The 13057-nt window shown below is 42.6% G+C and overlaps 2 protein-coding genes across 3 annotated transcripts in view; one reads left to right on the top strand and one right to left on the bottom strand.

Moving 5' to 3' along the window:
- Positions 1–13057, bottom strand: part of LOC146041973 (indolethylamine N-methyltransferase-like) — a 91169-nt gene that overhangs the window by 31703 nt on the left and 46409 nt on the right. The window lies entirely within an intron of this gene.
- Positions 1–13057, top strand: part of LOC146041974 (nicotinamide N-methyltransferase-like) — a 64065-nt gene that overhangs the window by 43341 nt on the left and 7667 nt on the right. Inside the window, exon 2 of one of the 2 annotated variants that reach the window (XM_083161863.1) lies at positions 11749–11924. In XM_083161863.1, the coding sequence (XP_083017989.1) occupies positions 11774–11924 (151 nt within the window). In that variant the 5' untranslated portion in view covers positions 11749–11773. Of the gene's footprint in view, positions 1–11738; positions 11925–13057 lie in introns of those variants that run through there. The other variant, XM_083161862.1, reaches the window with a different exon arrangement.

Here is a 13057-nt window from a genome sequence, read left to right as displayed (position 1 = left end):
CCCTTCTGAGTCCTGCCATGCACCCAACTGGTATTTTTTGGTCACATGTGAGGCATTGCCGTACTCGGGAGAAATTGGGGCACAGATTTTGGGGTGCTTTTTCTCCTTCATACCTTCTGAAAATGAAAAATTTTGAGCCAGAACTGCATTTTTGTGTAAAAAATGTAATTTTTCATTTTCACTGCCCACTTGTATCAAAATTGGTGAAACCCCTGGGGGTTTGAAATGTACACTATACCCCTAGATGAATTCCCTGAGGGGTGTAGTTTGCAAAATGGGGTCACTTGTGGGGGGGTTCCACTGTATTGGTGCTTGGGGGGTCTTGCTAATGCGACATAGCACCCACCAAAATTCCACCAGAATCTGAGCTGCAAAATCCAAAAATCACTCCTTCCCTTCTGAGTCCTGCCATGCACCCAACTGGTATTTTTTGGTCACATGTGAGGCATTGCCGTACTCGGGAGAAATTGGGGCACAGATTTTGGGGTGCTTTTTCTCCTTCATACCTTCTGAAAATGAAAAATTTTGAGCCAGAACTGCATTTTTGTGTAAAAAAATGTAATTTTTCATTTTCACTGCCCACTTGTATCAAAATTGGTGAAACCCCTGGGGGTTTGAAATGTACACTATACCCCTAGATGAATTCCCTGAGGGGTGTAGTTTGCAAAATGGGGTCACTTGTGGGGGGGTTCCACTGTATTGGTGCTTTGGGGGTCTTGCTAATGCGACATAGCACCCACCATCATTCCACCAGAATTTGTGCTGCAAAATCCAAATATCACTCCTTCCCTTCTGAGTCCTGCAACTTTTTGGTCACACATGAGGCATTGCCGTACTCGGGAGAAATTGGGGCACATATTTTGTGGTGCTTTTTCTCCTTCATACCTTCTGAAAATGAAAAATTTTGAGCCAGAACTGCATTTTTGTGTAAAAAAATGTAATTTTTCATTTTCACTGCCCACTTGTATCAAAATTGGTGAAACCCCTGGGGGTTTGAAATGTACACTATACCCCTAGATGAATTCCCTGAGGGGTGTAGTTTGCAAAATGGGGTGACTTGTGGGGGGGTTCCACTGTATTGGTGCAACATAGCACCCACCATTCATTCCACCAGAATCTGTGCTGCAAAATCCAAAAATCACTCCTTCCCTTCTGAGTCCTGCCATGCACCCAACTGGTATTTTTTGGTCACATGTGAGGCATTGCCGTACTCGGGAGAAATTGGGGCACAGATTTTGGGGTGCTTTTTCTCCTTCATACCTTCTGAAAATGAAAAATTTTGAGCCAGAACTGCATTTTTGTGTAAAAAATGTAATTTTTCATTTTCACTGCCCACTTGTATCAAAATTGGTGAAACCCCTGGGGGTTTGAAATGTACACTATACCCCTAGATGAATTCCCTGAGGGGTGTAGTTTGCAAAATGGGGTCACTTGTGGGGGGGTTCCACTGTATTGGTGCTTGGGGGGTCTTGCTAATGCGACATAGCACCCACCAAAATTCCACCAGAATCTGAGCCGCAAAATCCAAAAATCACTCCTTCCGTTCTGAGTCCTGCCATGCACCCAACTGGTATTTTTTGGTCACATGTGAGGCATTGCCGTACTCGGGAGAAATTGGGGCACATATTTTGGGGTGCTTTTTCTCCTTCATACCTTCTGAAAATGACAAATTTTGAGCCAGAACTGCATTTTTTGTGTAAAAAAATGTAATTTTTCATTTTCACTGCCCAGTTGTATCAAAATTGGTGAAACCCCTGGGGGTTTGAAATGTACACTATACCCCTAGATGAATTCCCTGAGGGGTGTAGTTTGCAAAATGGGGTCACTTGTGGGGGGGTTCCGCTGTATTGGTGCTTGGGGGGTCTTGCTAATGCGACATAGCACCCACCAAAATTCCACCAGAATCTGAGCTGCAAAATCCAAAAATCACTCCTTCCCTTCTGAGTCCTGCCATGCACCCAACTGGTATTTTTTGGTCACATGTGAGGCATTGCCGTACTCGGGAGAAATTGGGGCACAGATTTTGGGGTGCTTTTTCTCCTTCATACCTTCTGAAAATGAAAAATTTTGAGCCAGAACTGCATTTTTGTGTAAAAAATGTAATTTTTCATTTTCACTGCCCACTTGTATCAAAATTGGTGAAACCCCTGGGGGTTTGAAATGTACACTATACCCCTAGATGAATTCCCTGAGGGGTGTAGTTTGCAAAATGGGGTCATTTGTGGGGGGGTTCCACTGTATTGGTGCTTGGGGGGTCTTGCTAATGCGACATAGCACCCACCAAAATTCCACCAGAATCTGAGCTGCAAAATCCAAAAATCACTCCTTCCCTTCTGAGTCCTGCCATGCACCCAACTGGTATTTTTTGGTCACATGTGAGGCATTGCCGTACTCGGGAGAAATTGGGGCACAGATTTTGGGGTGCTTTTTCTCCTTCATACCTTCTGAAAATGAAAAATTTTGAGCCAGAACTGCATTTTTGTGTAAAAAAATGTAATTTTTCATTTTCACTGCCCACTTGTATCAAAATTGGTGAAACCCCTGGGGGTTTGAAATGTACACTATACCCCTAGATGAATTCCCTGAGGGGTGTAGTTTGCAAAATGGGGTCACTTGTGGGGGGGTTCCACTGTATTGGTGCTTGGGGGGTCTTGCTAATGCGACATAGCACCCACCAAAATTCCACCAGAATCTGAGCCGCAAAATCCAAAAATCACTCCTTCCGTTCTGAGTCCTGCCATGCACCCAACTGGTATTTTTTGGTCACATGTGAGGCATTGCCGTACTCGGGAGAAATTGGGGCACATATTTTGGGGTGCTTTTTCTCCTTCATACCTTCTGAAAATGAAAAATTTTGAGCCAGAACTGCATTTTTGTGTAAAAAAATGTAATTTTTCATTTTCACTGCCCACTTGTATCAAAATTGGTGAAACCCCTGGGGGTTTGAAATGTACACTATACCCCTAGATGAATTCCCTGAGGGGTGTACTTTGCAAAATGGGGTGACTTGTGGGGGGGTTCCACTGTATTGGTGCAACATAGCACCCACCATTCATTCCACCAGAATCTGTGCTGCAAAATCCAAAAATCACTCCTTCCCTTCTGAGTCCTGCCATGCACCCAACTGGTATTTTTTGGTCACATGTGAGGCATTGCCGTACTCGGGAGAAATTGGGGCACAGATTTTGGGGTGCTTTTTCTCCTTCATACCTTCTGAAAATGAAAAATTTTGAGCCAGAACTGCATTTTTGTGTAAAAAAATGTAATTTTTCATTTTCACTGCCCACTTGTATCAAAATTGGTGAAACCCCTGGGGGTTTGAAATGTACACTATACCCCTAGATGAATTCCCTGAGGGGTGTAGTTTGCAAAATGGGGTCACTTGTGGGGGGGTTCCACTGTATTGGTGCTTTGGGGGTCTTGCTAATGCGACATAGCACCCACCAAAATTCCACCAGAATCTGAGCTGCAAAATCCAAAAATCACTCCTTCCCTTCTGAGTCCTGCCATGCACCCAACTGGTATTTTTTGGTCACATGTGAGGCATTGCCGTACTCTGGAGAAATTGGGGCACAGATTTTGGGGTGCTTTTTCTCCTTCATACCTTCTGAAAATGAAAAATTTTGAGCCAGAACTGCATTTTTGTGTAAAAAATGTAATTTTTCATTTTCACTGCCCACTTGTATCAAAATTGGTGAAACCCCTGGGGGTTTGAAATGTACACTATACCCCTAGATGAATTCCCTGAGGGGTGTAGTTTGCAAAATGGGGTCACTTGTGGGGGGGTTCCACTGTATTGGTGCTTGGGGGGTCTTGCTAATGCGACATAGCACCCACCAAAATTCCACCAGAATCTGAGCTGCAAAATCCAAAAATCACTCCTTCCCTTCTGAGTCCTGCCATGCACCCAACTGGTATTTTTTGGTCACATGTGAGGCATTGCCGTACTCGGGAGAAATTGGGGCACAGATTTTGGGGTGCTTTTTCTCCTTCATACCTTCTGAAAATGAAAAATTTTGAGCCAGAACTGCATTTTTGTGTAAAAAATGTAATTTTTCATTTTCACTGCCCACTTGTATCAAAATTGGTGAAACCCCTGGGGGTTTGAAATGTACACTATACCCCTAGATGAATTCCCTGAGGGGTGTAGTTTGCAAAATGGGGTCACTTGTGGGGGGGTTCCACTGTATTGGTGCTTGGGGGGTCTTGCTAATGCGACATAGCACCCACCAAAATTCCACCAGAATCTGAGCTGCAAAATCCAAAAATCACTCCTTCCCTTCTGAGTCCTGCCATGCACCCAACTGGTATTTTTTGGTCACATGTGAGGCATTGCCGTACTCGGGAGAAATTGGGGCACAGATTTTGGGGTGCTTTTTCTCCTTCATACCTTCTGAAAATGAAAAATTTTGAGCCAGAACTGCATTTTTGTGTAAAAAAATGTAATTTTTCATTTTCACTGCCCACTTGTATCAAAATTGGTGAAACCCCTGGGGGTTTGAAATGTACACTATACCCCTAGATGAATTCCCTGAGGGGTGTAGTTTGCAAAATGGGGTCACTTGTGGGGGGGTTCCACTGTATTGGTGCTTGGAGGGGTCTTGCTAATGCGACATAGCACCCACCAAAATTCCACCAGAATCTGAGCCGCAAAATCCAAAAATCACTCCTTCCGTTCTGAGTCCTGCCATGCACCCAACTGGTATTTTTTGGTCACATGTGAGGCATTGCCGTACTCGGGAGAAATTGGGGCACATATTTTGGGGTGCTTTTTCTCCTTCATACCTTCTGAAAATGAAAAATTTTGAGCCAGAACTGCATTTTTGTGTAAAAAAATGTAATTTTTCATTTTCACTGCCCACTTGTATCAAAATTGGTGAAACCCCTGGGGGTTTGAAATGTACACTATACCCCTAGATGAATTCCCTGAGGGGTGTAGTTTGCAAAATGGGGTCACTTGTGGGGGGGTTCCACTGTATTGGTGCTTTGGGGGTCTTGCTAATGCGACATAGCACCCACCAAAATTCCACCAGAATCTGAGCTGCAAAATCCAAAAATCACTCCTTCCCTTCTGAGTCCTGCCATGCACCCAAATGGTATTTTTTGGTCACATGTGAGGCATTGCCGTACTCGGGAGAAATTGGGGTACAGATTTTGGGGTGCTTTGTCTCCTTCATACCTTCTGAAAATGACAAATTTGGAGCCAGAACTGCATTTTTGTGTAAAAAAATAATTTTTCATTTTCACTGCCCAGTTGTACCACAATTGGTGAAACCCCTGGGGGTTTGAAATGTACACTATACCCCTAGATGAATTCCCTGAGGGGTGTAGTTTGCAAAATGGGGTCACTTGTGGGGGGGTTCCTAACTTTTAGCATCTTATGGTGCCTAGAAACCTACATGGTGCCTAAAAAATAATCTCATAAAAAGGAGGCTCCAAAATCAAGTAGGTGCTCCTTCTATTATGAAGCCTGTGGTTTGGTCACCGTGCACACTAGGGCCACATATAGGATATTTATGAAAACAAAAGAATTGGGGGAATCAATTTTCAGTCACATTTCTCTAGTAAAATGTACTGTGTTCCTTAGAAAAATGTATTAAAATTGCAAATCTGCAAAAAAAAAGAAATTTTGAAATTTCACCTACACTTTGTTTTAATTCCTGTGAAACACCTAAAGGGTTAACAAACTTCCAAAATGCTGTTTTGAATACTGTGAGGGGTGCAGTTTTTGAAATGGCATCATTTATGGGGGTGTCTCACATACAAGTCCCTCAAAGTCACATCAGAACTGAACTGGTCCCTAAAAAAATCAGTGTTTGAAATTTTCTTGAAAATTTGAGAATTTGCTATTCATATTGTAAGCCTCCTAGTGTCCCAAAAAATTAAAAGGAAGTTGAAATAATGATGTCAACATAAAGTAGACATATGGTCTATGTTAGTTATTAACTATTTTGAGTGGTATGATTATTTGTCTCACAAGCAGAAAATTTAACATTTTGCAAATTGCTAAATTTTCCAATTTGTTACGACATTTTGGTATTTTTCACAAAAAAACACAGACTGTATCGACGAAAATTTACCACTAACTTGAAGTACAATGTGTCACGAAAAAACAATCTCAAAATCACTGGGATAAGTAAAAGCAAAAAAAAGTTATCCCCACTTAAGTGAGACATGTCAGATTTGAAAAAAAGGGCTCTGTCAGGAACGCAAAAACTGGCTCTGTCAGGAAGGGGTTAAACAAATAATCCATTTGGATTCCAGCTGTAACAGCTTTCTGGCCCGATCCCCACCAAGGGGCCAGTGTTTATTCAAAGACCTACGAATCTCTCTCTCTCTCTATATATATATATCTATATCTATATATCTATAGATATATATATAGATAGATAGATAGATATGTATATATATATATATATATATATAAAATGTGGGTCCTGTCCTCGGCACTCAAGATAAAGATGATTACTGCGCTCGATGCCCTCCTGATGCTGCTACCGAGGTAGTCAGCGATGTATAGTAGGTGGTGGTGGTGGCACTCGGATCCAAAAAAGAAACACAATACACGTGTCTTTCTACAACGTTTCAGCACCCGTAGCGCTTTTATCAAGAACCATCTCTGGTCGCTGATGAAAAGGAGAAACTGAGCAATATATTGCTGGGCAATATAGCTCCCCGTGTGTACGCACCTTTACACTTTTGAGATTTTGTGAGATTTGACCCAATTCAGGTGGATTGAGTCAATTTATCTGACAAAATTTAATGTGCCTGTCTGACAAAATCTGATGTGCCTGATTTGTAGGACACAATGCACAATCCCGTGCCATTTGGTATATCCAAGAGACTGCAAGAGATTGATCCTCCTGCACATAGGATAAATCTCGAGTCAATCAGGTCCAACTTGTTGAACAAATAGTTGAACAAGAGTAAGGGGGCCTTAACACATTTTTAAAGATCCACAGGTGGAGCTAAAGACTTCACCTGTGATTCTGTGAGGAGACAGGAAAAACGTTAACTGTTGGTAGCTCTCGAGAGTTAGCTACTTCTGTTCTAGTGTGTACGGGCCTTTATGCAGATGACTGCTTTTGTTCCCAGAAATGTTCAGATTTCCAGATTTTCATTCCAACCAGCCAGATTGGAAAGATAATCTTCTAGTTTGTATGGGCCTTTATTCATACAATTTACAGTTTACTTCCAATTTCCAGACAAATAAGATGACATTTTTGGATTTGGTAATGGATACAAGTGAGTGTATAGATAGGAAACATACTAATACATATACTTGAGAGCAACAATTATGTGCATTATCTAAGTTGCCATCTAAAAAATTGGTGGCAAATATCCCCTATTTATTCAGATAAGGAGAAACTGTGTAGAAGATGCAAAGTTTGAGCAGCAAACTGAGTTTTATAGTCATTTATAATAATTATTCATAGTAATCTGCAGACATCATTCCTTTCGGATTAAAAAATTAATTTAAGAGCCTTCTGGCTCACAATTAAAATTCTGTCTGGAACTATTTGTATGTGATTTGTAATACAGACAGACATATTGACTTTTAAGGTTGATATATTCATTTTCAAACAAATGTAAATTTTACACCTGAAAACGTAATTGTAAATTCAAATTCATGCTCTATTCCCTGTTTGTAGATAAACTCATGATTAATGCTTGCCTAACTAATAATACCATACATCCCAACTGTCCCAATTACAGCTGTATAGTCCCTCTAATTGGAGACTGGACCGCTGTCAGTGGCGGAACTACTATGGGTGCAGGGGGTGCAGCTGTTATTGGGCCCCGCGGCTGGGGGGTCCCATGAACAGCAAGCACTCCCCTGCCTTTTCCTGTGCTGGCGCTGAGCTTGGGGATACCCAGCAGGGAACACCACTTGCCGGCGTCTCCTGTCTAAACCCCCCCCAGCGCGTGTGAGGGGGAGAAGCAGCTGCCTGCCTGCGCCTCCTGTGCCCTGTCTCCGGCTCTCCGCCCACCCAGCGCATGTGAGCGGGAGAGAGACCTGGCGGGGGAACTGCAGCACTTGCTGCCGATGGAACTGATGCACTTGCCGGGACCTCTACCGCCCCACCCACTGCATGTACGGAGTAGACAAAGTGGAGAAGCAGCTGCCTTCGCCTCCTGTCTCTGCCCACCCAGTGCATGTGAGCAGGGGAGACCAGCGGGGAGCAGCACTTGCCGGCAACTCCTGTCTCCCCCCCCCCCCCCAGCGTGTGTGAGGAGGAGACCAAACAGGTAGTAAAGGCTGCCTGCGCCTTCTGTGTCTTGTCTCCACCCACCCAGTGCATGTGAGCGAGAGAAAGACCCAGGGAGGGGAAACAGCACTTGCCGGAGTCTCCTCCCCCCCCCCCCCCTCCAGCGGGATATCCATGTCTGCACCCTGGTGTATGAGTGTCAATCCCAGCGAGGCCTGGATCCATTCTATGAAGGTGAATACATGCTCGGTGAGTAGTGATTTCCTGTTCCTAATGTCCCCTCCTATCTCTATTGTCCTGTCCTATCCCTTGTCATCCCTATTGTCCTGTACTATCTCTATTGTTCTTTGCTTATGAATATAATAATGTCCTGTCTCTATTGTCCTGTCCCTATTGTCCTCTCCCTATTGTCCTGAGCTTATGTCCAATGTCCTATCCTGTATCTATTGTCCTGGCCCTTTTGCCCTGTGCTGTGCCTATTGTCCTGTGCTTATACCTAATATACTTTCTACTGTATCATACCCATCCCCCTTTGCTATTCTGACCTCCACCCACCCCCACCCCCACCGTCCTCATTTGGGTAAAGTGCTGGGCGGCCCTTTCAAAATTTTGCTATGGGGCCCACAAAGGTGTAGTTACGCCTCTGACCGCTGTCCCTCGGGTGGGGGCAGTTGGGGGGAACCAGAGATCACCGCTGTTCTGGTGATTGCTGAAGAGTTGACGTACGCATGCGCATGTCATCTCTTCAGTGTAGGGAGGGATAGTAGCTCCACCCACTTCTCAGGCAGGTCCCGATTTACAAAAAGCAAAGTGACGAACTGTAGCTCCACCCCCTTCTCAGACAAGTCTCGATTTACAAAAAAAAAGTTGGGAGGTATGCTAATATAAATCTTTAATGCCGCTAAAAATTAAAAATAGAGGAGCAGGAGGGTAACTTCCAGAGGCAAAGGAGTCGCGAGCCTCTAGGCTCCAAGCCCTGAAGTGGCACCTGCATGTGCAATAGCAGCATCCGTGTGGTTAACAGTGGGATCCAAATGTGATTGCTGCTTTCACAATAGATCTCTGTGGTGCAACTGCTCTACTCCAGAAGCACTGCTAACACCTGCAATAAGGGACACGACGACTCCCACCTCAACCTCCGCTGCAACAAAGTGACAAACTCCAACCTGCATCAGAGAGATCAGAGAGGACTTGTGTGTGCTCAAAATGTTGTGCTTTACTTCCCTTCCCTCCCGGAAGCTGCAGGAATGTCAACAGCGCACAACATGTAAGGCAGCCAGGAAGGAGAGTCCACTGCCCGCGTGTCCCCACACCCATTAGGACAACACCGACGCACAAATTAATTTAAAATTTGGATGGTATGGTCATTCCACCAATGCTAAAATCTATAGAAGTGAGACCTGTACGACCCTATATATCACCGCATGTCTCCGCTTCTTCGCCTCTGTATAAGATTATATATCCCCCAGAGTGAAGTTCAAATTTTACCAAAGTGAGACTATACGTTCCTAAAGATAACCACATGTCTCTTCTTCTCCACATCAGAGTGGGAGTATAGCGATAAACACCTCTAGTCAGGTCTCTTTCATTAATGGGGGTCAAATTTCCATCAATGATGCCAGAGGTTTCCCCAGAAAGAATAAATACCATATATAGTGTAGTATTTATTAAATATCAAATTACAGTAGATAAACTCTTTAAAAGCTATGGAACAACAGGTAAAAATGGACTATTACCCTATGCGTTGGAGAACGGTGAAATGGAAATCAATCACTATGATTTTGTTTTGAACCATGTTTCAGAACCCAAGATCTGTTTTATAAACTGGACCAACAAAATAACTCCCCTACGTTGCTGTTAGTACAGGTTGAGTATCCCTTATCCAAATATCCGTTATCCAAATTATTTCGAAAACCAGTCTCCAAAATGTACTTTTTTGCTAAAAACCTACTGGCTACATCTGTAACTGGCACTACTGGGGAAATAACATGTAACTTGCACTATATATGTGCAAGGACATGATTGCTTAGCAATCAAATTCAGTATCCGAGATTGTACACAAACTTTGTTTCATGTTATAAAACCTTGTTTCATGCACACATAAAATATAGTTGTGTGTATTTCATGTGTTTGTACAACATAAATGCAAGATACCTCATTCAAATATAAAAATATTCCAAAAATATGGAATAATCCTTTATCCAACATTCTTTTGGTCCCGAGCATTTTGGATAAGGGATACTCAACCCAGTGGCATAACTATAGCCCCGCAGCCCCCGCGGTGGCAGGGAGGCGCTGAGGGACTGTGGGCGCCGATCTGCGGGGCTATAGTTACTAGCCCTCCCACCCACCCAAGTAAATTTACACACCCCCCTTACCCCTCCGCATGCTGCCTCCGCATTCAGGGTCCCGGCCGCAGCGCAGATCTTGTTCTGGCTCCGTCTCCTCCTGCAGTTCACTTCTAATGAAAAATAACTATCAGAAAATGGCTGCCCCCTACCAGCAGACAGTTTTTTGGGATGCTAGAGGAGGCGCGGGCCTCCTCTAGCATCCTTAAAAACTGTCTGCTGTTAGGGGACAGCCATTTTCTGATGGTCATTATAGAACTGCAGGAGGAGAAGGAGCCGGGAGAAGATATGCGCGGTGGCACCCTGAATGCGGTGGCGGTGGCATGCGGAGGGGTAAGGGGGGGTTCTAACTTCACTTGGGAAGGTGGGTGGGAGGGCTAGGGGGAGGGGGGCGGTGCTGCCGATATCGGCGGGGGGCGCAAAAATTCTAGTTACGCCGCTGACTCAACCTGTAGTAACCTAGGACATGTTAAAGGCATTGATCTGATTCTGAGGATGATTTAGCAGTGGTGATGCCTTGTAGACATGGTGTACCTCTGGCCTGATAAGATGTTGTTTCAGGGTTCATGCTGACCCATGCGTGCATGCACAGGTTAGCCAAGGTGACATAATAGTGATTTGGACTAATCTGTGGGGCTTAGTGAACTAGCCCCAGAGAACATGATGCAACAATGTTCCATAGCAGAAACCCAAACACATGGGGTGAAATGTAATAGGATGAGAGATTCAGAAAGTGAGAGATTTGGTAAGAAATCTCCAGTTTTTTTAAAGTGGCAATCATTGACACAGCAAAATCACACTGGTTTTGCTGTGTAAATGATTGCCACTTTAAAAAAACTGGAGATTTCTTACCAAATCTCTCACTTTCTGAATCTCTCATCCTATTACATTTCACCCATGATATGTACTAATATATTTATACCTGGGGCAGAGTAGCTATTGTTTTACATATTTCATGAAAAGTTATTATGTAAAAGGGTTTCACATGATAATAAACTGATTTAACTTTACCTGTGAATACATTGTGACCTTATATGTAAGGCATATAATTGTTATGTAATGTTTAAAGCGTGATCACATTGCTTAACAAATCATATGTATAACATATCTATACTTGTTTGCATATTCTTGTTATGTAATGTTTAATTGCTCACCCAAACATATTTAAATCCAAAGACCTCCCTCATTAGGATCATACAAGGCTACAGCATTAGGATGGATCCCAGCGGGATTTTGCCCCACCATTTACAGGAGTGTTCTCCAAAAGATGTACTTAGTACATATTTTTCTCCAACTACTGACAAACAAATGTTTTATGAACTCGTAACATTCCCTATTAATGAGCTTCGGAAACTTAAGGCTACAGGTATGTACTGTATATGAATTGCTAATGTCTATCTTGTACCATTTATGAGACATAAAAAACAGTGGGGGAAATTTACTAAGATATGTATTCTACTTCACATGGTATGTTGCTATGGGAAACCAATCAGATCCTGTCTACTATCTTCTAGAGGGTGCTAAATAAATAAGAAATAGATTCTGATTGGTTTCCCATAGCAACATCACATGTGAAGTAGAATACACATCTTAGTAGATTTCCCCCAGTATGTGTAGGTGAACCAAACTTCTTTTGAGTAATATGACAGGTAAAAAATTTAAGATAATGTTTAAATATATTCTTTTTCTTTTATTTTGAGCTATACTGACAGTCCTCACTAGTAGACCTTACACTATGGACCTTATTCAATTCCGGTGACAGCAGCGCAACATTCGCATGGGGACCGATGTTGTCTTACTCCGCATACGCATTTCTGTACATATGCATACGCAGGGTGGGTGCACCCACAGCGAACAGTCTGTTCAACAGTCTGTTCTCGCTTGTGAATGGGTGATGGCAGCCAATTATTCGCAAGGTGGTGTTTGGTTGATCCGCAAGGGTGCCAGCGTATCAACCAGAATTACCCTCTATATACACAAAAATATCGCTATGACTGGTCATTATCATTTAAAATATCATCTTATTTGTACACAGCTTTAAAGAGTGAGTAAGTGAGATATGTGTACAAACAGCTATCCTATGAAATAAAGATTACTGTATTTAGTCTGTATTTTTGGTTCTGCTGTCAGCTGTTTGCATTTAGGGCATTGAACAGCTGATGAGAGACTTATTGGAATGACTTGTATTACAGTTAAAAAAAGATAGGTATTTTTTTAAAGTACATCATTGCTGCAACACAGGAGAAATATGGAAGAATAATGGGTGTCTCTTATAATACCTTCTTTGTATGTATGTATGGCACTATTTTAGCACAAATAGATACAAAAAACACCATTCAAAAACTGTTTAAAAAAAGTCAGCAGAGGAAGATCATCTGTTTGTTACTGGATAAACTCTCTTAGATCGCTACAATCTCGTTAGTATATCAGAGAAATATCATCTACACACATATATATATATATATATATATATATATATATATATATATATATATATAT

The sequence above is a fragment of the Crinia signifera genome, chromosome 19, assembly GCF_055691185.1.
Source record: "Crinia signifera chromosome 19, ASM5569118v1, whole genome shotgun sequence".
In the NCBI taxonomy this organism is placed as follows: domain Eukaryota; kingdom Metazoa; phylum Chordata; class Amphibia; order Anura; family Myobatrachidae; genus Crinia; species Crinia signifera.
Note: the sequence above shows the minus strand (reverse complement) of the source record. Positions and strands in the feature narration are given on the sequence as shown.